The 26303-nt window shown below is 42.7% G+C and overlaps 1 protein-coding gene across 2 annotated transcripts in view; it reads right to left on the bottom strand.

The window, feature by feature from the left end:
- The window catches only part of LRP8 (LDL receptor related protein 8), a 298522-nt gene that overhangs the window by 90940 nt on the left and 181279 nt on the right, over nt 1-26303 (bottom strand). For both annotated transcript variants that reach the window (XM_073357653.2, XM_073357654.2), the window contains exon 4: nt 15-143. In XM_073357653.2, the coding sequence (XP_073213754.1) occupies nt 15-143 (129 nt within the window). The remainder of the gene's footprint in view (nt 1-14; nt 144-26303) is intronic.

Below are 26303 nucleotides of genomic sequence, written 5' to 3'. Positions count from 1 at the left end.
TTATTATAACTCACCAGTAGTGCAACCAGCCTCGTCAATTCCACTTTCACAGTCTTTTTCCCCATCACATCTCCAGGATGATGGGATACATTTGTTGCTTGAGTCTCCACAGCTAATTTTTTCAGCTGGGCACACTTGTTTGGCTAAAAAAAAAGAAAATACAAGGAAAATAAATGTAGATATGAAAACAGCAGTAGACATTAAAGAGATATTGCTTTAGTAAATTTAATGTGGCCAAATTCTGAAACTGATATCCAGGTAAAATTCCTATAGTAAGTGGCAGAGACCATTGATATCAATGGGAATTGGGCATGTTTAGAATACCAAAAGCCAAATGCAGACACATCACAATAAAAGAACTTCAGAACTTATTTTTATTTAAATATTCAGCAAATAATTTATCACACACATTTATTATTATTAATTGATCTACTAGTAGCTAATGTGGTGGTGGGGGTTGTTGTTTTTTTGTTTTGCTTTGTTTGGTTTTTTTTGTTTGTTTGTTTTTTGTTTTGGCTGCTATTTCTTTTGTACAGCAATTTCTGAATTTCATGAAGCAAGAGAGATTTCCCCTATAAGACAAGGGAGTTAAGTAGACAAGATAATCACAAACTCATAGATTTTGCACACATCCAACTATAGTTGGCTAAAAATTAGAAAAGACCACAATGAAAGGCCACAATTGAGGAAGATGGCTGTGATGGTTAAAAAACAGCCTGGTTTACAGGGGAAGAAAAGGTAGCTATAAAAAATAAAAATAATAATATAGAACAAATGGAAGGGAGGGGAACTTGATTGTATTCATAGGTATAAATCAGAAGTTAGGAATTGCAGAAAATTGATAAGGAAAGCCTAGGGACACAAGGAGAACTCTATGACACAATACAGTTAAGGAGCGTTTTTTGTTTTTTAAATATTAGGAACAAAAATATCCTGACAATGGTAGTGCTCCATTACCAGATGGAAATAGCAGAATTATCAATAACAATGCAAAAAAAATGTTTAATAAATATTTATGTTCTGTATTTGGGGAAAAAGCAGATGATGCCGTCACATCATATGGTGATGATAACCCTCCTTCCATTTCAACTAGTTTCTCTGGAGGATGTAAAACAGAAGCTACTAAAGTTAGTCTTTTTTAAATCAGCAGGTCCAGAAAAGAGTTTTAAAAGAACTGGCACAGGAGCTTGCTAGACCATTAATATTGATTTTTAATAAGTCTTGGAGCACTGGGAAAGTTTCAGAAGACAGAAAGAAAGCTAATATTGTACATTTTTGGTGCACTGAAACGATTCATGAATTTGGATAGAATTCAGCAATTTCAGCTAAAAAAAAAAACATTTTACAAATTGGAAATGTCAAAACATTTTGTTTCAACATTTTCAAAATGAGCCATTTCAACATTTTGTTTCAAAATGACATTTTCAAAGACAATCTCCTGTCTGTGCATAATACAGGAGGAGAAGACCATAAGTGGGGCTTGGCATGGGGGCAAAGGGAGTGGGAAATATTCCCTAGCACATCTGGTTTTGAGGAAGAGAACATATAATGACAACTGACATTGTAATGCAATGTGATCATTGACCTGCAGGAAGGTTATGTAGTATTCACAATTTAATTGTGGGCACTACATCTGTCTGTAGCAGCCAAACAGCCCGGGGGAGCAGGAGGAATGGGGAAGATAGGGACAGAAGAATTCTATTCATGGAGAGTAGAAGAATTAGGTTAATCATCTCATTGACTGAGTAATTAGAGACATTAAAAAAAAGTAAATTAGACCAGATGAACTTGCAGGATGCAAAGACAGAAGCTGTCACTTGTCACAGTTCATCAACTCTTTGCACTGAGCCAGGCCCCCATGGCTACTGTGAGTCCAAGTGATCTTTGCATCTTTGCACTGAAGCCAACTACTCAGCACAAAATGAGGTATAAAAGAGAGAGAAATTGAACAAAATCAAAGTGAGAGTACTGGAGAAATACCCAACAGCATTTCTACAAGCTTCTTCTTAGAGATACCAAGACAATTCAAATGCAATGGGACTTAACATACTGCACAAGCCATGAAACGGTCTCCTTGTAGCAGCTGCAAATCATGCTTGATTTATATATGGGCAGGATGGTCTCAAGATCTTGCTTACAGAATTTAGTATGCTTTGGACTTATGTGACTAAAATGTTTAGTTCCTTCTATTCTTCTCCATTCTTCACACACTTGGGAAGGAAATGGTTAATGTAGTATGTGACAGTGACTGTCAAACCTGGATATCCTGTGCTCATGTAAACTATAGCAAGGTCTGTCTTTTCAGAAATAGACCATTAAACAACTTGGTTAAAATGTCAGACACATCAAAACCAATTTATCACAATGAACGGCAAATGCCAAGGATGGACAACAATGCTTTATTTATAAGGAGACAAGAGCAAAGGAGACAAGAAGGTTCCATTTACTCACTACAGCCAATGACACATTCTTCTTTTTCTTTACATGAGGCTACAAAGTCTTTCACAGAACCATAGAGCCTAACTGGCGCCCCACTGTTTGGCTTCCTCTTATGCCACTGCTGAGCTTTTCAGGCTCTGGACAGCATGTATATTCAAGAAAGCCCAAGAGAACAGAATTGATTTGCTTTCAGAAGACCATTTGTCAGGTTCTCACCATACAGGTACTCTGAGAGCATGCATAAAATGTAATTAAGCAACTTCTACTGGTGGGAAACCTACAAGACTTTTAATCAGCAGACTGTATCTATGAAAAAAGCATCCTTTGTGGAAATGCACCATCTTAATGATGGGGCAGTTTTTTCAGTATCTCTGTTTTAAGAATCCCCAAGATCTTTTTTTTCTTGTTTCTTTCAGAAAGCTTTAATTAGCACAGGAAAAAATGCCAGGCAGAATGGCTTTATTTTATTAATTATTATTTCTGTCCTGTCAAGTAAATTGCTTCTCTTCAATTTCCAGTGCAGCTTTTGGATCTTTAAAACCCTACATAATGGAATCCTCATCAATGGTATGGCCTGTAATTTAAACAAAGGCTTGGGTTTCTTTAACTGGGGCCTCCATACAAACTGTCCTGGTATCTTCCTTCCTAAATGTTAGGAATTCCTCCCCACTCTTGAAGACCAAGGCCAAGTCGGACACATTTTCTTGCCAGGAGATACTCCCTTTGAATTCACTGAAGGAAAGATCATGCCCTCTGTGCTTCTACTCAAGGCAAGCATTATCGCAAAAAGAAAATTGTTAGAAGCTGGTAGTCAGCAAAAAACTTAACTCCGTTAAATGGAATTCTAGTTTCAATTAGGATATGCTCCTGACTTCCGGAGATTTATGACTGAGCAAGATGCATGTGATTAACAGTCATGTTCATCATGCATATGTTTGCATATACGTTCTGAATTCACACTAACTTATACTTTGTGCATTTCCACTGAAGGCACAGGGACTGCATGGGGTCTAAGTCAGCTCTGAATTTGTTCCTTTCTGAATTATATGTGGCTGCTATTTTACATAGCTCTAGTTTCTGTTAACATCTCCCTTCCTTATGCATTTTCCCCTCTTCATTCAGGAGCTGGAGCAGGTCTGGGAATTAGGAGAACTGGATTCTATTCCCCATTTACTCATTGATTCATTATGTGGCCTTAGACAAGTCACTCACGCTTCAGTTCAGTTTACTCATCTCTGTAAAACATTAAGATACTCAGTTGAAAGGTATTATAAGCATTAAGTATCCTAATTATTATTCCTATTTATCCCTTCTTCCCCTCTCCAAAAGCAAAAAGCAAACAAAGTTTTTTTCTTATAATCAGTAACAAGTTTTCTATTTCTTCTAATAATCACTTACTGCTAAACATGATTGACCAAATTCACTGACACCAGCATTGAATTTGGGCTGGTGAATTCTTTTGATATTGATACAAAAGTCATATCATAACTACTTAGGGGAACTCCCCTGAACTCACTTATTTAGGTGCCTAAATATGGATTTATATATGAATAACACACACAAAAATCAAGAACACATTCGTGGGAATTCAAACAGAAAGGCTTCATACACTACAGTGCAAAACAGATTAAGATTCCAGTCAATTCCTTCTCTTACCACATCAAGCTATATATGCTGTATGTAGGTGTTTATATACAGGAGTGAAAAATTCTGTATGACCTCTCAGCTTCCACAGATGTCACTGGAACTCAATATTCAGTGGCAGAATTTGGTTCATACATTATATCTATATTTACATTTTAGATACCCAGGGGATTGTTGATAAAAAAGGAGCCTTTTACCTCTAAGGTTTCAGATCAAATCCAGCCCCAGGCCAGCATGAAACATCATGATCGGTGGCTCACATGAAATGAGACTAGGGCATCTACAGTGTTGGAATGAGGACATCAAACAATCAGCACACCTGGCTTCTTTGTTGGCAGTATCAGCAGAGAGGGAAAGATGCCTGGAGACTAATCTATCCACAACACTTATTATATGGGTCAGGACTGAGGCATATTTGCAGGACACTGGGCAGCTTGCACGGCTGTCATTTGTCTGGACCGTCTGCAGTGGATATATATATATATATATATAAATAAATATATAAACTTTCAGTGAGTATAAAGGCAGATTATAGGGGAAAACCCTGAAGCATGTATTATTTTGCAGCTCAAGATAATTAACTTCTTCCAGGCTTTGAACATAAATTACTATAAATGACCCAAAGACTAATTAAGAAAGGGCAATAAGAAAATAAAACTACAAAGCTCAAGAAACTGCAACATCGTTAATGGGATAATAGTTGATAAGCCTGATAAAATATTCACTTCTCCAGTTTGATTTGTCTGATACTGACTTGTTTTCAGAAGTTCTCTGGGGAATGGAACAGGATTTACATGGATTTAATTCTGTTGCACGAAACAGTATAGCCCAAATGCATTCTTGGGTGTTCGAAACAGAAACTGCTCTCTCTTGGGCCACATGGGTTAGAAGCCCATGGTTCTCATCCAACTCCTTTCCTCACTTAGAGATATGATTAAAATGTGCTTACTGTACCAAGGGCTCAACATGCTTAGAGCAGACAGCACATACATTGCTTTTAGACAGATTAACACACTGCTAATTATCGTCTCTGAGATCAGAGTAAACTATAACCAGGAATTCAAAATCCCAGGATTAATCCTAATTACCAAAATAATGAGTGACTCTGCAGAGTAACTCTGGCCTAGACTTTTACAGGAGAGGTGTCTGTATGCTTCACATTGAAGAACAGGGGCATTACAAAGCTACTTATTGTTGGGATTGATGATAAAAGTGATTCCCGGGGGTCTTGCCAGCAGCTTTAATATTTATTACATAAACTGATTTGAGCACCATGTAAAGAGGCAAGATAAGTTCTGTCACAGACTGAAAAGATTCATGGGGCCAGAATTTCAAAAGGGCCCAGGAACAGATTTGCAGTGCTCTGTACCCACAACTGGAGCCAGATTTTTTAAAGAGCTCAGCCTCCAGTAGTTCCTACCAACACTTATGGCTAGATTTTTAACACAGTTCAATGTGTGGGGTGCCGAGCTCTGTTGCAAAATCTGGCCATTTCCTATCATCTACCCCTCCTAAAAGACAGAGTAATTGTAAGGGCTTATCTACATGAATACTTGGCTCGTGGCAAGCTGGGGTGTACCCCCACACTAGCCTGTACCCCCACACTAGCCTGCTGCTCACTAAGAGTTCATGTCTCGCTGCTACCATGCACTAAAATTTCCCTACCGTGCACTTCAATCAATTCCTGTTTCAAATCAGTGCAGATCAAAGCACACGAGGGGAACTATTAGTGCGTAGGTACCCCGGTGCTTAGCACTGTGGTTGTATAAGAAGATCTACAGGTTAAAACCAGGATTCTCTCTTCCCAGATGTGATAGTTGATTAGAGATTATTGCCTTCCAACAATCCATGTAACTATTTCTCATCCAGCATGCAGGAAGTCAGGGCAGAAACCTTGGGATATAACAAAATTATATCTGATGTGATGAATGCCCCCCAAACTTTCTTGCCATTATACATAGACACATTACTGTTACAAATTCACTCAAGATGTGTCAGGACTGACATGCTGTTTATCCTCTGTGGTTAGTCAGATTCCTCCTTTTATTCTACCTATTTAGAGAGAAAGAATGAGTTCTCCCCGTCCCTCTCAAATATCTGAGCAGCCTCAATTTTCTCCATCCCTATTTTACACCAGACACCCTCAGGGCCTGTTTGGCAACAACTCCACTGTCGGCTAAGAGCACAACTCACCATGGAGCCTCTCACCTCCTCTCTTGAAGTGGCCAGAGAAATCCCTCCTCTCCCCACCTTTCTCTGCAAAATTAAGAGCTGGGTATGCTACCTCTCCAGATGGCCCAGCAGCTGCTTGCTTGGGAATGAGTCACCAGGATTGAACTGAACTCGGATCTTTCACATGGTGCTGTATAGCTCCTCCACTAGGTCACGAATGGATGGACAGTGAAAGAGAGGGCAAGTGGGATATGTTAAGATGCTTAGCATGATATACTGTCTGAGAGATGTGAGATAAAGTGCTTGAAATATACAGAGTCGCTAAATATGAATGGGTATAAAACATTAGCAACAAGAACAATCTGAAATGTACTTCAGGAATATTTCCATCTTGTCAGAATTAAGTGAATGAGATAGCAAGAAGTGATTCTAGGTATTATGAGCCATTTGTCACCTCATTCCTACAGAAAAAACATACTGCCTTTCATGAGCCTACAGCCATGTGGTCACAGGGCCCATTTTCTTAGACTAGCCTACAAAGAAAATTAATGAAGCAGCAGCGCAGCTTGGGGCTAGTGTCTGGTCTAATCACTAGCGGGCAGAGCTCCCAGTCTGAGTGGAGAAACAGCAGCTTTCCACAAGCTAAACTCTGGACCCATTTGTCAGTATTTCCATGTATGTTGCTCCTTCAACCCTTTGCAATACCCTCTCTGGGGACCCGCAAGTCCAATTATCTACTCTGGGCTGACAATGGAGAAATATTAAAGTATACAGGATTAAATACTGCCCCAACTGAAAGAATTGGGAATTCTGCCATTGACTTGAATAGGGTCAGGATTTCACCCACACACTATAGCTGAGGGTTGGCTGACTATAAGATCTGCAATACCAGATCCATTGGTGCATCCCAGCCAGTAACCTGCCTCTGATAATGGCCAATACCTGATGTTTCAGAACAAGGCTTAAAATCAAAATATACCTAACTAATTATGCCATTTGTATTCCCTTATCATTATCTTAGTTTACACGGCTCTAAATCATATAAAGAACTATTTTCACAGTGATTTGAAGAGAATAAATAATACTTATTATTTGTTATTAGTCATAAGGTTGACCAGCATTTTTTAAACTCAGGACGGCATCAACCCTTCCTTCTGATGGTGCATAGGAATGGCTCAATCCTCCTTACTGGAAGAGCTCATTACTCATTAGCAAATCAGCACAGAAGCAGCCTCCATTGTTATCTATGGGTAAAAAATGTACAGCGGAAGAGACTTCACAAGGGCTGGTTCCACAGTACCCTGTGCCCCTGCACAGATCTGGCAATAGGTCAAGCAGAGGGCATGGCCCAGGGCAGGGATTCTCAAGACAATTTTTTTGGTGGCTTCAGAGTGCAGCCACCAACGCTTGCTCTGACACTTTTTCCTAAAATACTTAATTAGCTTTAGGAAAAACAAATAAATCAGCACATAGACATGTCCAAATCATTGTAATTTATTTATTGCTAGCTAGTGAGTCTGCTGTGAAAAGTGATATTAACAAACATACAAGTATCACTTTTCACAGCAGACTTACTCAGCCATGGCAAGCCTGGAGACAAATTAAGCCCTGTATGGGGAGGTCGGGGGAGGCAGCACGGGCCAAGGGCAACAGTGGGGGTGCAGAGCCTGAAGCCCTGCAGCCAGACCTGAAGCCCCGTGGCCGTGGGATAGGGACGGAGCCCGATGCCGCGCAGCTGGAGCCTGGGGCCTGCCACCACGCAGCCAGGGCCTGGGACTGGAGCTCGAAGCCCCATCGCCGGAGCCTACCGCCCCACCACCCCAGAGGTGAAGCCCAAAGCCTGAGCCGCCCCGCCCCTGGGAAGGTGGGGAACTCACCAGCTGCTTGCTCCTCCAGCGTTGTGCCCCAGCTGTCTCCAGAGGGGGCAGGGCTCAACCCCTGCTTGCAGCCCCAGCAGCCACCACCAAGTCAGTGCATCTAGGAGCAACAGAGAGGGGGAAGGGCCGCTGCTTTGCCCTCTCCTTCCCCCCAGTCACAGCCCAGGAGGCTGAGGCCACAAGAAAAGCCCCTGGTGGCCGCATTTGAGAAACGCTGGTCTAGTGATCAAAAGCTGGGGAATGAGAATCAGGACAGCTGGGTTCCAATCCCAGGTCTGCCACTTAATGAAATATAATCTGGGCCAGTCACTTAGGGCAAGTCTACACTACAAAATTAAGTCAACCTAAGTTACGTTGTCGCACACCCACCACAGTAATTACATCACTTTTGAATGTCCACACTACATTCCTTGTGTTGGCAGTGCGCATCCTCACCAGGAGCGCTTGCACTGATTGAAATGTCTGCGTGAGGCATTGTGGGACTGCTTTTGAAAGCCAGTAACAGTCAGTGTAAGCAATGAAGTGTCTACACTGACAAGGAATTGACCTAACTACATCAACCTAAGCACTACGCCTCTTGCGGAGATGGAGTTAAGTCGGTGTAATGGGAGAGTTACATCACTGGGAGCTACATTTTAGTGTAGATGCTCAGAGTTAGGTCAACATAAGCTGCTTCACATTGACCTAACTCTGTAGCGTAGACCAGGCTTTTACCTTGTGTCCTTCAGTATCTTCCATCTCTAAGATGGCATAGTACCTACCTGCCTTGTAGAAGAGTTAGGACGCTTCCTTCATTAAATGCATGTGAAGAACTCTGAGATCCTTGGACGAAAGGTGCTACAGATGCAGAGACTCCTTCTGTGTATCACATGTAGGTTTTATAAACCTTGACTGTACCTATCCCTTTAACAGGAACATACAGTGCTTCCCATTCAGGGTTTATCTTCAGAGAAGAATTTATTTGTTCTTTTCTGCCATCTCCCTTCTGCTTCACTAGACACTCCTCCCTCTAATTCAGTCAGATAAAAGCACCCTTAAACCTTGTTTTTATCACTAGTATTTTTATTACATTTGAAAAAAACAAATCTCCAGCACTGATTAACAAAAAGCTGGATTCCCTATATGCAAGTCCTTCAAATTCCTTTGCAATATTTACAATGTCTTTTTAGCTCTGCTGGTGAGGAAGCTTTGGACCTGGAGCCTCACTGCTAGTGTGCTTAGTCTGTGTGCTGATAGGCAAAGAGTAATCATGAAGAACATTAAGTAAAAATACAATGCAAAGTTGTATGAATTAACTAAGGAATGAGAAACAGATGAAACAGAGCCTGCAGAAGAGGCTTTCAGGGTACCAGGAATGTGCTGGGCAAATAAATAAAACAATTTAAAAAATTTGCTCAAAGTTATTTCTATATAGGCGTCTAGTGGGAAAACTACTAAACATTCCGTTTTATAAGGGAGAGATATTTTTCTACTATCGATTTCACTAACAAGGCAACAATGAGGTTCAAAAATCAAATGGCTTTGGTTGAAAGAACTTGAAAATGTACCAAGTGTCCCCTTTTCTCTCTCTCAGTATTCTTTGAACTATCTATTTTTAGAACCAGCTTGGCAGTCACTGATTTAGCACACTGCTCTGCACAAAACTGACACCCTGACATCAATCTGCCCTCTTACTGCCAGTTGTAAAGAGGGAGACTGCTACTCCGTCCAGGTACACCTGGCACTTTTGAATGCAAAGTGGGCAAATGAGGTCAGAAAAATAGGAATTGGTCCTATTCTTGGCCCAAACACTGAATCCTTATTTTGAATAAACAAAAATCACACCACCCTGAGATGAATGCTGTATACTCTGAGCATGCTCAGTCAGAATGTAGGATTTCTAAAATGGTGCCTTGGCAAAGAGCCGTGTGCGTGTGTGTTCGCGCGTGGGGTGGGTGGGTGGATGGGTGGTGTAGAATCATAGTTCTGAGGTAAATGACAACAGTGAACATGTGCAAGATTGGTGGCTACTGAGCATGTGCAGTAAGGGGTGAGTGTCAGAAAGGTCAGTTAGGTAAGCAGATAGCTGGTCAGAGCCCACACATTCGGGTCACAACTTGTTGTAAAGATCAGAGCTATCAACCAGAATGCTGAGGTAATGGTCAAGACTGAGCATGTGCGGGTGAAGTAACTCTTTTAAAGAATAGGAAGGTATATAAAGAAAGAGCTACAATGTTGCATAAAAGGCCTGCTGCCAACAATAGTTTTAGAGTCCAGAGGCTGAGTCTGAGAAGGAGAGAGGCATGTGGGGAGAGTTGGGAAGCCAGCAAGAGAAGCCAAAGAAAAACTGCTGCAGAGAGAGAAAAGAAAGCTGGAGCGGAGGAGAGCTGACTGACCAGGAACTGAACAGCAACAGCTGTGATTTTTAAAAGAAAACAGCACGGGATTTATAGAGTAAGCTTAATATTATTTTAATTATAGTATACTATAAGGATAGTATAGAATAGTACATAGAATTAGTATGTGTGTGTTTGTGTTTTAATTATATTTTACTTATGTAAAGTGTAAAGCAATTTAAGATCCGCTGTCAGCAATTTGTTGCAAACTGGCCACTTGCAACAAATTGCTTCACTTAAACTACAATAGCATATAGTTTAAATGATTGTAAGTGCTCTTTAACTTGCAATAAGCGATTTGTGTCTCAGAAATTTTGTGCCTTGTTTAGGATTTTTAGATCATACTGTAATAGGAATTTATTAGTTACTTTAATAAAAAGACACTTTGTTTTGGAAAGAATACAGCCTGTGTCAATTACTTTATCAGAAGGCCATATCAGTGTCCTTCGGTGTTTTCCTTAGCAACACTGGGAACTTTTCCCTCGGGAAAAACAGACTAAGGGGGAGCAATAGGCAGGTTATTATAGCAGCATCCCAAAATTAATTTTTCAGGATAACACAGGCTGTGAAGTCTCATGTCTGTGAGCTCCAAGAAAAGAGAGGAGCCTTCAAAGGGGAGGTCCTAGATGGACTGTTGGACCTCATGAGGAAGCCCGGAGAATTGGAGCCAAGAACAACACGTCATGGTGACAGCAGAGGCCAAGATGGCAGCAGCCAGGGCCACCTGGAGAGAAGTCCTGGCCACATTCCTACCCTCCTCCATGAGGGCAACGAACTCCTGCCTTGAATCTTGGGGCATGGAGTCCTGAAATTTAGCCAAGGAGTCCCATAGATTATAATTGTATCTCCCCAGCAAAGCTTGCTGGTTGGAGATACGTACTTGAAAGCTACCCGTCGAATAAGCCTTTCTTCCAAACACAAGTTTGTTTCGGGTTGCACTCGACTGGCCCTGCTGTCCCTCTCATTTGCTGCAGACACCACCAGGGACTTTGGGGAGGAGGGGAAGGCCAGAACAAGTATTCGAACCTGCTCGCTGGAACATAATACTTTTTCTCTGCCCTCGCTGAGGTAGGGGGCAGAGAAAAAGAAGTTTGCCATAGCCTTGACCGGTCCCATCACCATGTCATTGATAGTTAAAGCCACCTTGGAGGGAGCTGCTGCAGCCAGGTTATCAATAAGGCTGTGTGATGTCTCTTTGATCTCACTTGTCAGACCCAGGTTTGCAGCAACCCACTTCAGAAGATCCTGACAGTCCCTAAAGTCATCCTGCAGAAGCAGGCTACTGAATCCCACGACAGTCACTTCTGGGGAAGATGAGAAGGCTTGCACCAGAGGAGGGGCTTCTTCCTCTGCCACTGCCTTAAGTATGTCAACTGGAGCCATCTCTGGAACATTGGTACTGGGGTTGATACCAGAGTCGGGGGTCCGGTGCCGAGTGGGAAGGAGTGGTAGTCCATCTCATGGAAACCACCAAGTAGGAGCATGGGAGGAAGGGCCTGGTACTGGGGGACACACCCAGGAATTCCAGTAAGGCCATTGCATAGGCCAGTGACCCACTGGCCAAGTGCCAGCACGGGACCGGCACTGAAGTCCGGTGGCACATAGGCTGGGACAGGTGGTCGGCTTTAGGTTGCACATAAGGCTCTCCTTCGAACTCAGGAGTCTTCTCTCAAAGACCACAGCAGAGTGGTACCCGCTTCTGCTTCCATGCAGTGCGAGGATTCTGGGGACCGGTGGCAGATCAGAGGTGATCAGGCTATGGGATCAGGGACAGCTTGCCCTTTAAGATTGCTGGGGGGCATGGTGCCGGGAAGGAGCCTCCTGCTCCTTGTTCCCTCCTGCTTCCCATTACCAGAGCTGATGGGCATCCCACTGGAGTTGGAGGGACCAGAAGAGAAAGTAGGTCCCTAGCCACTTGGAAGCTATCTATTTACACTATACATTAACACTAATTACAAAAACTATATACGCTGAACTATGATAACTAATAACTAAGTTAGAGTCCAAAAACCACTGGGAAGAAAGTCTTGCCAGAGCAAGAGGGGTTATTCCAGCAACCGTCACGGGCGGTAAGAAGGAACTGAGAGGGTGCATGGCCCCTTATATTGGTGCATAAGTGCACAGCTCCTTAGGGCGTTAGAGCCGACCTGATGGATACCACTGAGGGAAAAATCTCCAGCAACGGCGCATGTGGCAAACAAACACCTAACATGGAATGGACATGAGCAAGCACTCAAAGAAGAATTCGGAGCTCTAATCTCAGCTCTGCCACTGACACCCTTTGTGCCCTTATGTAAATCTCGTAACTATGTCTGTTTCTCTACCTGTAAAACAGGGATAATACCTACTTCACAGCGGTGTTGTGAGGTTTATCATTCTTGCTAATGTTTGTGAAGCCCTTTGGAGTTACAAAGAGCCACATAGTATTAACACTGAACTGGAAAACTCACCTTCTTTTTTGCCTTCCCCTTAGACGGTACATATCAAACTAAGCACTTAATTTTAACCAGCTGAACTGAATCTGAGCTGTGGACTTGCTCCACAATTTCTGGGGCACCAAAGGGAGAACCTTGGCAATCTTGGAGCTGCAATGCTATAAGGGAATAGACTTTAAAACCAAGGGCCTCCAGGTAAAGTCAGCCATTTCTCCCTTTAATGCAGTGGTTCTCAATCTTTTGTACTAGTGGCCTATTTCACATAGCAAGCCTCTGAGTGCGACCTGCCCTTATAAATTAAGAACACTTTAACACCATTATAAATGCTAGAGGTGAAGCGGGGCTTGGCTTGGAAGCTGGCAGCTTGCGACCCCCCCCATGTAATAACCAAACGACCCCCTGAGGGGTCCCGACCCCCAGTTTGAGAACCCTTGCTTTAATCCATTCCCTCCCCACTACATACCCCAGTAAATACCCCAGCAGGGTGATCTCTCTCTCCAGCAGGAGCACTCTCAGACTCCGTCCTCACAGATGATTACATGGCATGTTATTGAGACATGGACAGAGTTCTCAGTGGCTTTAATGGGACTTTTTCTACATTGGGAGTCTTTCAAATTGAAAGGAAGGAATTGTTTTTACTGGGAACATCAGAGTGAGAAGGATACTGGTGTCCACTGACTTCTCCATCCCCACCCTAGAATTCTACATAATATTCATGCCACTTCACTGGTCCATCCTTACTGTGCTGGACCCAAAAGGATAATGCTAGAAGGAGAGTTATTTCCTACACATTCTGGCAGATTTAACTCTGGATTTTCTTGCTTTAGATGAATTAAATAGACCCTTAACTTTACTTGAGGATTTTAAACCTGTCTTAAGGGACTATCAAAGGAATTAACAAAACTCAGCTGCCTGAGGTTGCTCTTGAACTAAAGATTGGATTAAATTGTACTGGAAAAGTTAGATATACTTTAAAATAATCACTTAAGACAGAGGGCTGCCTCTGTGAGGTGGTCTTTAGTGTAGGTTAAGTTCACAGAGAGAATGTGGTTTTGAGCTAAAAAGATCAAAGTCTGTGTCACACGGAATAGGGGTGGAGTGAATTTGTTAGTCAGCTAATTTGATAAATGAAGATTTGTAGGTTGGGATGAGCCTCATATATAAAAGATGTGAAGAAAATTCAAATGACACGCATAATGAGTGACTTGGGGATTGTCTGGGGCCATGTAATAACCATATAACACAGGAACTGCTAAACATATAGGGCCAATTTCTGTTCTCAATTACTCCCGTGAAACGTCACTGACTTCCACTGATGTAATGGATGAGAGACTTTGGCTTCTAAATTAAAACTTAAAATGTTGTACATAAATTAGCAGGCAATAAGTTCATAAACTGCATTATATAATTTTCCCCATGGCAGTCACTGTTTCCTGCTCTCACCACTTTAACAGCCAACTGGAAAGTTACTGGATGTCCAATACTATCTAAAGATAAGGTAGTTGGTATCAGTTGAACTTGTAATGAATATTTATGCTGTTAATTACATAACCTTTCATCAGTACAGTAGTTCTGCTGTTCACCAAGGACACAGATTAAACAGCTTTTCTGCTTTAGAATTTCTTTATAATTAATAATATATTCTTAGCCACTTCTAAATATAAAACTATAATTAGATACTTTAAAGAATGCAGGCTGCACCTTTCACAAAACTCTTCTTTTGATCAAAAGAAAAAGAACTGGAGTTTGTTCAAACAGTGGAACTTACCTTTAACTGTGAACTATCTTTTCTGTTAATTTCCCCGACAGTCTAATCCTGAAATGCAATGCTGCCTATTTCCAGCAGATGGTGACAGAGAATCCTGTCAACTAAAACTTTCCTTCAGCTAAAATTTAGTCTCCTGTTATTGCTGTTTTTTGCACAGACTCAAACTGTACAATAATGCCATCTGTTATATAGGGTCCAGTTCTGCAATTCCTACTCACACTGAACAATACCTAACTGTATGAGCACTCTGACTGAAATAAATGGGACTGTTCTCAGGGTAAATAACTGCTCATTGTGAGCAAGGGTGGCAGAATCAGCCTGATCATGTCTTTCATCCGTGCAACATCATCTTAAGGTACGTCTACACTGCAGCTGGAGGAGTAAATTCCCCTCTTGAATAGATGTACGCGCACTAGCTTTGATTAAGGTAGCCCACTAAAAACAGCAGTGTAGTCACAGCAGTGCCATCGGTTAGTCGCCCAAGTACCAACCTGTCTGCACCCTAGGTAAGTATTCAGGCAGCTATCTGATGCCGCTGCTTCAGCTACACGGCTATTTTAGCACACTACTACAATCAAACCTAGCACGTGTACATCTACCAGAGCTGGAAATCACCTTCACCTGCAGGGCAGACACACCCTAGAGCAGGTCTGCTTGTTTTCCATTCCCCAACCCCATCCCTTTTTTTTTTTCTTTGTATAGGAAAGGAGAGATCTCCAAGAATTGCATAGCAGAGATGGGGTTTCTTGCCATCCTGTGTCATGTTTGAGAATCCCAGAGAGCCCGCAAGGGGAAGACCAGTGCTCCACTCCTTCCCCTTTCCAAGACTCAGGATGTTTTCTCTTTAATAGCTCTTTTTCAGCTTTGGGAATTCCTTTCCAAGTAATTTGTGTGGGTGAGTGAATAAGGTGCAGATGGGGTGTGAAAATCAGTTAACTATTTGTCTTCTTGCTCTAAATTGCTGCATCACTCCATCTTCACTTCTCCCAGAGAGAAAACATTTTCTTTCCCTGTCGAGGTGGTTAACTGAATGATGCAGTTTGGCTGCAGCTCAGCTGAAGCTGGGATGAAAGATTAGTATTTCCAAGTAAACAGGAGGGTTTACACACAGGGTTTGTTTCCCCTGCCCCTTACCTGCCTGTGCCTTCTGGGGTTGAGTCTCAGAAAGGAATAAAGCTGCTAGCTACTTCTTGGCTATTAGAAGTGATTGGAACCTGCTCAGACCATCTGTGGCTAATTGAAAGACCCAGGTGCAGTAATTCCCAAACAGCAGAACCCGCGGCAGATTGGAGTGTCTGGGATATACTGGGCCAAATTGTTGACTGGTGTAAACTGGTGCAGCTCCACTGAAGTCTATTTACACTAGATTAGAACGGAATAGATTTTCAGGCCACAAGGGGCCATTGTATGATGAGTTATCCCTGTGCTACATCTGAGCATGAGTACCTCTGACCCTGAGCCTGCTTAAACCAGGGGTGAAACTAAGTTAAAGGATTTACCAGTATGCCGGAGTCCTGAGCAGTGGACGTGGCCTCAGCCGGAAGAGGCAGGGCCTTAAATCCCCGGGCCCTTTAAATTTTGATTCTTTGGGTTCTTTGGCCTTTGTTATGCAGGAGTTCAGGTTAGATTATCATAATGTGTTGGTCTTCACAGGTAGCTGGCTGAGGCAGGAGCAGATGCAGACTGGAGCAGAGCAGGGGCTGGCTAGAAGGGGACCAGGAATAGCCGTCAGATCTAATAGGCAAAGGGAGTGCTCCTGGCCAAGTGGTGACATTGAGCAGACTGGAGAGACTGCAACCTGTAAAAACCAATATATCTGCTTTGGGGTCACCTGGGTGAGTCCTTGCCTCTGGACTGGCTGAACTCTGGTTGAATGGCATGAGCCCTATCACAAAGCTGCAGGCAATTGCTTCTTATGATCATCACACTCGGTCTCAGGAATGACTCATTGGGCTTAAGCCAGAGGTGAAAGTAAGCCAGTGCGCCCCGGTACGGTGTACCGCAAGAGCTGGTGCACTGCACCAGGACCGGCTTTCCCACACAGCAATTTAAAGCCCTGGGGTAGCGGCAGCGGGTCTCCGGTGGGGATTTAAAGGGCCCCGGAGCTCCAGCTGCTGCTACCGCCCCGGCCCTTTAAATCCCTGTTGGAGCCCCACTGCCGAAGCCCTCAGGTAGTAGCAGCAGGGCTCTGGTGGGGATTTAAAGGGCCGGGGCAGTAGTGACTGCTGGAGCCCCAAGCCCTTTAAATCCTCGCCTGAGCCCTGCTGCCTGAGCCCTGGGATAGCGGTGGCGGGGCTCCGGCAGGGATTTAAAGGGCACCGGAGCGCCAGCAGGGTGTAGCGGGGGCTCAGGGCAGGGAGTTGAGGTGCAGGAGGTGTGCAGGGTATGGCAGGGGGCTCAGGGTAGGGAGTTGGGGTGTAGGGGGCAGGAGGGGTTAGGGGTGCGGCAGGGGGTCGGGGTGCAGGGTGCAGCAGGGGGCTCAGGGCAGGGAGTGCAGGAGGTATGCAGGGTGCGGCAGGGGGCTCAGGGAAGGCAATTGGGGTGCAGGAGGGGTTTGGGGTGTGGGCTCCGGCCTGGCGCCGCTTACCCAGAGCGGCTCCGGGGTGGCAGTGGTGCACACCGGGGCAAGGGCAGGCTCCCTGCTTGCCCTGGCCCCGCTCCACTCTGCTCCACTTCAGGAAGCAGCCAGAACCATGTCCCTGGAGGAAGGGGGACACAGGGCTCCATATGCTGCTCTTGCCGGTCCTCCAGGTACCTCCCCCGAAGCTCCCATTGGCCGCAGTTCTCCATTCCCGGCCAATGGGAGCTGTGGGGGTGGTGCCTGGAAGCGAGAGCAACGCACAGAGTCCTCTGACCTCCCCCCGCTTCAGGGAGCGGTGCGGGGCTTGCAGCGCCACGAGGGTCAATCCTGCAGGCTGGATTCGGCCCGCAGGCTGTAGTTTGCCCACCCCTGGCCTGAAGGTAGGCCGGGGGGTGGGGGGGAGCAGGGAGCTTGGCGGGCCACATGAAAGAATCCCACAGGCCGCATGTTTGAGACCCCTGCGTTAGGCTGTGTTAAAATGCGTATTCTTCAAATGCGCTCACCTTACCAAGGTCAGTCTGCATCACTCACTTGTCCCATCATTATTTACCAATCCACTTTTGTGTCATCTAAAATTTTACCAGGAATGATTTACTATTCTCTTCCAGATCACTGATAAAGATGATAAATAGCACTGGGCAGAGAACAGATTCCTGCAGAACCTCAACAGAAGCAACCCCATTGAATAATGAGTCACCATTTACAATTACTTTTTGCCATCTATCCGTTAACCAGTTTTTAAAGGGGGCTGCATTGTTTTTGTATACGACTAACATTTTTATTATATTGCTAATGTATTCTGTCAAATGCCTTACAAAAGCCTATGTTATGTCAACACAATATCTTTTATCAACCAATCTTGTGAGCTCATTAAAAATAAGTTTGACTGACAACAGTTATTGTCCATAAAATCATGTTGACCGTCATTAATTATGCTACCATCATTTAATTCTTTACTGGCTGTGTTCGATATTAACCTTTCCTTGATTTTATCCAGGTTTGATGTCATGCTAACCACCCTATCATTTCTCATATCGTCCTATTTAATCTTTTAAAATATTGTCACATTAGTTTTTTCCAGTTCTCTGAACTTCCCCAGTGTTCCAAAATTTGTTAAAAAAATCAACATAAATGGTTCAGAGACCTAATTTGCCAATTCTTTTAATACTTGTGGGTGCAAGTTATCCAGTCCTGCCAATTTAAAAATGTTTAATAGCTGCTCTTTAATATCCTCCCTAGCTACTGATGGAATATAATGTATTTCACGACTACTGCAAGATCATGCATCATCCTGCTTCTGTCTGAATACAAAAGAGAAATATTTATTAAATACTTCTGCCTTTGCTGTTTCATGATTTACAAATTTATCATCCTTATCTACTATTGGAGCTATACCATTGCTAGGTTTGATATATTTTTTCCCATTTAATTTTTATTATAATGGTTTTCAGCTTTGAGAAATTGGCCTTTGTAAAAGCACCACACACACACACACACACACACACACACACACACACACACACGCGCGCGCGTATTTGGTTAGGACTATATTCTGTTTGTACATAACAAATTAAATTAGATCGCAGCTACTTGCACATAGGCAACCATCAGTTTTTAATTCAGCGATCAATTCTTGTTTATCTGTCAGAATCTGACCATAAACTGTGGTATCAAAAGCCAGGGGACTGTTATGCAATGCAGTCCATTGAGTCCCAAGAGCTAGTTACACAAGTCTTTTTCTTAACATGCTTAATAAAAAGTTATGCCTTTATTATAAGGTATACAGCCTAGCTAAAATATCTAGAAATGTGATCTCTGGCAGAAGGAGCCTGATCTAGATTAGAAATTACTGCAATTTGTTTAATTAAGCAATTTATGACTTTCAACTTGAAAGATCACATCATTTCTCATGTAGGTCATATGTGATTTCCCTTCTAGAGACATAAAACTGAAGGCAGTCTGATTCAGAATTACCATCCCATTTTCTAATCTCAAAGAACTGCTGAGAATGTCTGAGGTACATGGCCCTCAATCATTTTACATTTGCTGTTCAGAAAGATCTTAGTTACAATGGAACAAGTGGGAACCCCCAAACCAGTGCACTCCCTGTATTTGTGCTGTCTTCCCCGAAAGAAAACAGACATCAACCTGCTAATCTCCTTCCTGGAGAAGCAGAGTATGCCTGGCAGATGTTTTGGCCTGCCTTGCCTTTGTAGTCTGGGACTGGTGGTGTTGAAGCATTAGATCAGGAATTCTGACGGGTCCCTTTACAAGCTCCTGCCTGCAGTTAATGGCAAAGGTTGAGCTGAATCCGAACAGATTTAGAAGCAGTCAAAATTTAAAAGAAACTATCTTTCAAGTGCCCCCTAAACAACAATCTGAGGTAGAAAAAGCATCTGAATATTGGAACTATCCATTTCTCTGTTGGACGCACAAAGTACTATGGAGGATGTGGAAAAAGCAGACTTATGACATTCACAAACCAAAGACCTATTTCTGGCTGCTGGAAGGAAACAGGTGCCATAGTTTCAATATCCAGACTGAACTGGGCAGTTTGTAGAAGTAGCTGTTTTTGTACTCTCTGTAAATGTATTACATTCCCAAAGCAGCTTATTTGAATCAAAGTTATCATTCCAAAGGACGCAACATCCTGATTCCGTAATAAATCATAATACCAATCTATGGTTTATCCCAGCATTCAGATTGCAGTAGTACTTGATCCACTTATTCTGGGAGCACTACACCATGTGGAAAGCCAAATGCAAACTGTGTGTGCAGATTGCTGGACACATACATTGTGCTTCCACTCGCTTGAGCCTGCAACTCTAATCTTTCAGTTTAGAGCAGAACATTTGGTTGGGCTGGTGAGTATATTGGTTCTAGATCCACTGCATAAACCAATCTAACCAGGTATCTGCTGCATAGACAGGGGAGGTGTGTTACTGTTTCTGATTATGCAAAAGTGTAGGGTTTTTCTTAAATCTATATACTGCATATGAGAATATTTGGGACCAAATTCTGCCTAGATTTACATGCAGTGCACTCCTGACTGAAATCAAAGGTTGCATGGATATAAATGAGGGCAAAAACTGACCTATACCGTATGTATTGTCTCTCTCTCTCTTTCATTTGACTCTCACTTTTTATCTCCGCTCCTAAGACTCTAATTTAGAATTCTGAGGATCTCTGGGGAAGAATGTAAGTAATTACTGTACAGAGAAAGTAAATCAGCATGTTTGCTGATTTGAACTATCAAAATTCCTCCTTTGGTGCAATGGGAGAGACCATGTCTCAAAAGCTGAAGCCTGCAGCCCTAGTTCTCATAATAGCTGATAGGCAGACAGGAATATATTCTTTCTTCTGGGAGATGGGTCACATGACAGCTTCCAGTTTTACACACTGGTGGGGGAAAAAAACCTCTTTCCAAGCCATCAACATGGAAACTAAATGAGAAACTCTGATTGAATAGGAAGAATATATAGAATTGTGATTTAGCCACAAAACAGGCATAGCTGGCCTCAAATCATAAGCTTCCTGATTTAGCTTAATTGTTGAACACTCACTTGGGAACCTGAACACCAGATTCCCCTCTCACAACTGCTTCTCCTAGTACAGGGCTTGGGTCATCCAATTCAGTGGTTTCAGGAAAGCATTTGTGCTGATCCCCCAGTTGTACATATTTGGTAGAATTAAGTTATAGAAAATACTTAATAGGTAAAATAATCCATCTCACTCCATTTTCCTACTGACTCTTAAAATTGGCCAGGCAATGGGGCTTCCACCCTTTGAGAGAATACTCGACCATCTAACAGATATTATGGAAAGGATATTTTTCCTGATTATTTTAGATTAAACTGAACTTTCCTTAACATCATTCTACTACTTCTAGCTATAATCACTTAGAACATGCTACCCAGATCCTTCCTCAGTATTTAAAAAGCATCACCAATTGAGTCCTCTGATTAAAGCAGGTGCAAATGGAAAGGGACACATGTTTACATTGCTAAAATAGGAGTCTCATCACAGACTGGTATGTTTCCTGAAGCCAATAACTTTTTACAATAAAGTTTTAAAATGTATAATAATTTTTTATTACAAATCAACAGAAGGGGAATCAACTTCAACCCCACAAGTCTATCTGTATATCAGAAAAACCACCACAAAAACACTGCAGACTCCATTTAAATTATCTATGAACAGCATGAGCTTAATTCAAGAACAAAGCAAAAGCCTCAGTGTGGCCTATTGGTGCCAAACAATAAAGGTTTCACTGTTCTTTAAAAGCAACTCCTGTCTCAGACAAGACAAACTCACGACACCTAAGACACCACTTTCGTGGGATTTATTCCTAATGGGTAGCATATGAAGTCTCTACTGAAAGCTTGTATTGATACTCATACCAGTGTGAGATGTGTGTTTGCTTACTATTTAAGGACTAATGTAACAACATTGAACATTACGCCCTCAGTTTTAGAGGTAAAGTGAGTCACCAGAGAATCATGTGTCTCGGTGCTGACCCATTCAAGCAGGAGGCAGTTGTCACCTCTCTCTGACTAGCTGATTATGTCATGTATTGCTCAACTGTCCACCTTTGCACCAACCTGGAAAAGTCAATGGAAAATCATCAAAGCTAAACTATAAACATCGAAACCATCTGACAGTGAAAAGGAAAAATCTGACAGCGAGGGGAGTGCCCTGTCTGTGAACAGAGACAAGATACTGATTCAGTATATCACAGAGTGGAGAAAGACACTCTGGGTCATTCACTGAGAAGATATGTTGATGAGCCAGGATGCTTCACCTAAAACTAGGTCTTGGCTCCTTGGGGCTGGCAAACGCTTCAAGAGACTAAACTTTTGGGGTCAGAATCTACTTTATTAGCTAGGAAAGCTAACTATTAATAAGTGCAGGCCCAGTCGACATTTTATTATCTTGTTCTGTATGTAAACCATTTCTTTACATCATTCACATTTGTTTCTAGTTGAATCTCTATTTTTTCTTAAACATATTTCCTTTTGTTTTACTATAATTGAAGTCAAGTGCTGTGTGTGATACAGGAACAGTGGTCTACGGTAAAACTGGCAAACTGAGGTACACTGTTTCTTTGGGAATGGAGGATCTGGAATTTTTGTGGGTATCCAGTGATCGGGGCTGGACACCACAGGGGGACACGTCAAAGGGACTCGAGGGCTGGGGTACATCTATTGTCAACTGGCAGGACTGGTGTGGGCCAGAGGAGCGTGCTGGTGGTGTTAGGGGGCTGACACCCATATGGCATGGCGTATGCCAGACTCCCTCATGCTGGAAGAAGGTGGCAACAAGAAGACTCACAGCTCTGGGTGCCCTGAGAAGCGTCACCATCAGACTTACCATAACACAAAACTCCCCAATCCTACTTCCTGTATAAATCCTAATACTGGATCCCTTACACATGCATGCACTGACAGAGGCTCACATACCTGGCACAAAGTAATTTCTTTAATTAACAAAACACAGCAGATTGAACATTAAGGCTGAAACCTATGCTTATTTCAGTGAATATCTAAGGGTCCTTGAATTCTATTTTTTTAAACACATTTTGTGTGAAATTGTCCTTCTAAAAATATTACTATATTTTAAAGTAAACCAGGTGTACTGGTTAAACTAGGATAATCTGCAAAAAGAAAAGGAGTACTTGTGGCACCTTAGAGACTAACAAATTTATCTGAGCATAAGCTTTCGGATGCATTTCTTAGTCTCTAAGGTGCCCCAAGTACTCCTTTTCTTTTTGCGAATACAGACTAACACGGCTGCTACTCTGAAACCTAGGATAATCTGGTAATTCAAGGAGTTTTGACATATGAGAAACAAGCAAAATTCTGTTTTTCTGTGTTCCTGGTATTTAAATAGCTAAAACATTTCCCTCTAAACTTTCACAGCCAAGATATAAAACTTCAATTATGGAGAGTAATAAGGGAAATTCTGTCCCTGAGCCATAAAGCATTAACAGGTGCTGGGACAACACAATACTATTCTTTATACTCTACTGGGCTGATTTTCAGAGGATCTGAACAACCCCAACTGCCAGTTAACATAACAGTAACCATAGGTATTCATCACTTTTTAAAAATCAGGCGATAAAAGTCTATCATAAGTATCAGAATACCAACAATTTCTAAGACACAATAGACTACATATGGAAAGGTATGGTCTCAGCAAATTTGCGGATGATACTAAACTGGGAGGAGTGGTAGATACGCTGGAGGGCAGGGATAGGATACAGAGGGACCTAGACAAATTGGGCCAAAAGAAATCTGATGAGGTTCAATAAGGATAAGTGCAGGGTCCTGCACTTAGGACGGAAGAACCCAATGCACAGCTACAGACTAGGGACCGAATGGCTAGGCAGCAGTTCTGCGGAAAAGGACCTAAGGGTTACAGTGGACGAGAAGCTGGATCTGAGTCAGCAGTGTGCCCTTGTTGCCAAGGCCAATGGCATTTTGGGATGTATAAGTAGGGGCATAGCGAGCAGATTGAGGGATGTGATCGTTCCCCTCTATTCGACATTGGTGAGGCCTCATCTGGAGTACTGTGTCCAGTTTTGGGCCCCACACTACAAGAAGGATGTGGATAAATTGGAAAGAGTCCAACGAAGGGCAACAAAAATGATTAGGGGTCTGGAACACGACTTATGAGGAGAGGCTGAGGGAACTGGGATTGTTTAGTCTGCAGAAGAGAAGAATGAGGGGGGATTTGATAGCTGCTTTCAACTACCTGAGAGGTGGTTCCAGAGAGGACGGTTCTAGACTATTCTCGGTGGTAGAAGAGGACAGGACAAGGAATAATGGTCTCAAGTTGCAGTGGGGGAGGTTATGGATATTAGGAAAAACTTTTTCACTAGGAGGGTGGTGAAACACTGGAATGCGTTACCTAGGGAGGTGGTAGAATCTCCTTCCTTAGAAGTTTTTAAGGTCAGGCTTGACAAAGCCCTGGCTGGGATGATTTAATTGGGGATTGCCCCTGCTTTTGAGCAGGGGGTTGGACTAGATGACCTCCTGAGGTCCCTTCCAACCCTGATATTCTATGATTCCTCCCATACAGTGAATACAACACTATGAGTTAAGAACTCCTGAGTTCAAATAAATGCTAGCTCTGACACCGATGCCCTCTGTGATTTTGAGCAAGCTGTTTGGCCCCAGTTTTTTTTAAAGTCTGTGCGCAATAGAGTACATGCTCAAGTCAGAAAAGCTTACCCACAGGCAGATCCCCATCTAGTACATGCACAGATTTTCAGAAGTATCTGCTCGTTTTGGAAGCCTCAGTTTTGGGGCACTCAATCTGCGTCACCTTAATGGGATCCATTGTGTCTCAAGCTGGTTGTCCAAAAATTGAGGCATCCCAAATAGCCACACATCATGTCTGAAAATCTGTGCATGTATCTTTGCTCATGTACTTTTGAAAACATAGGTCTTACTCCCTGCCTCAATATCCCCATCTGTAAAATGGGGATAATGAAACCTAACTACTTTATAGGGGTGCCGAAGGATAAATTAGCTAATGCCCTAAGTATTAAAGGGCTTCCAATGTGCTCATATTAACCCTCTGGCCACATCGAGCCCATTGAGTAGTGACAAAACCACCTGACTGGAAGTTCAGTGGCCTATGTGAACAAAATGATATTCAGCCCAGCTCCTAGTGGATCTCTGTGCCATGAATAATGCAAACTGACGCCACTTTTGGCAGTCTCAGCAAAAGTATCACTGTTCTCATTTTACAGATGGCAAAACTGAAACATCGAGAAACTACTGAACTTGTCCACCATCGAGGTCACCCCACACATTAGGGGCAGAGCTGAGAAGTCAGCTCAGGTCTCTCAACTTCCAGTCCTGTGCCTGCCACAGGCCTCCTGTGTGACCTTGGCACCTATGATTACCTCTATTTTCAGTGGTGACCTTCACCACTGAAGGCAGCTTCTATATTGCTTCTCTTCCCTTCTTCCTGTCACACTCCTCTGCTTTCTCTCATGTTGCCCATATGCGTGGAGCAGCCTCTCTACACCTTTTCACCAAGCTAGCTTCTTCTCCACGTTCAAACGAACCCAATATACCCAATTTTGCCAAACCACTTATAATAATTATCATAATACAATCAAAAAATTAACAAAACAATAGTTGTTCCCTGGCCTTAGCTGAGGAACCCTGTGATCTGTTTACTGTAAGCTTTGTCCTAGTCTACTTTTCACCATTTTGCTTATTTATTTTCCTCATTTTTTTGCATCACGTCTTAATTTAGAGCCCAATCCTGCAAATGGACACATGTAACTTTACTCAGATAGTAAATTCTGTGCCAGAAAGCAGATATATCGGTGTGACCCTGTGCAGAATGCCACTGGACTTAATTAGGCTCCACACAGGTGTGCGGAGTCTGACTATGTACAGGCAGTTGCAGGACTGGGGCCCTAGGTTTTGGCTCTGTTACAGTGCCAAAGCTTTACTCATTTAGTGCTTAGCAGACTTGCTGGTGCTCAGATACGGTACTGAGGTAATTAGAACTTGCAAAGTGCTGTGGTTTTTGGATGGAAGAGTAGTAGGAAAACTAAATGGAAAAAGGGGTTTTAAAATGTGATTTTTAAAGTTGTTAAGTGTTCCTTTAAGCCCTTCAATACAATTTATTTACCTTACTGACTGATTGGAAATATAATGGATCACTAACAGTTTTTCATCAAATAAGCATATTATAATTATGGAAATAAAATAGGACTTTAATTATGCAAACAAAGGTCTATTGTTACTTGTTCTTTGTTTCTTCCCCCTGCTCCCCTCCCATGAGCTACATAAAAGCTCACTGCAGAATGATAAATCTAGAGGATTAGAAACACTTTTATCAGTAGCTCACACCCTTCATTCCCCACCATCCACAAATTATTTTCAGCTGTGGAAGCCTCTTTGCTTAGTCTTCAGTTTCCACAGCGACACCAATCATATGCCTGAAAGCTGAGACATCACTTGTTGCCTTTAGTGAGACGGCCATCAA

The sequence above is a fragment of the Lepidochelys kempii genome, chromosome 8 (assembly GCF_965140285.1).
Source record: "Lepidochelys kempii isolate rLepKem1 chromosome 8, rLepKem1.hap1, whole genome shotgun sequence".
NCBI lineage: Eukaryota > Metazoa > Chordata > Testudines > Cheloniidae > Lepidochelys > Lepidochelys kempii.
The sequence above is the reverse complement of the archived record's forward strand: the minus strand, read 5'-3'. Positions and strand labels throughout refer to the sequence as shown.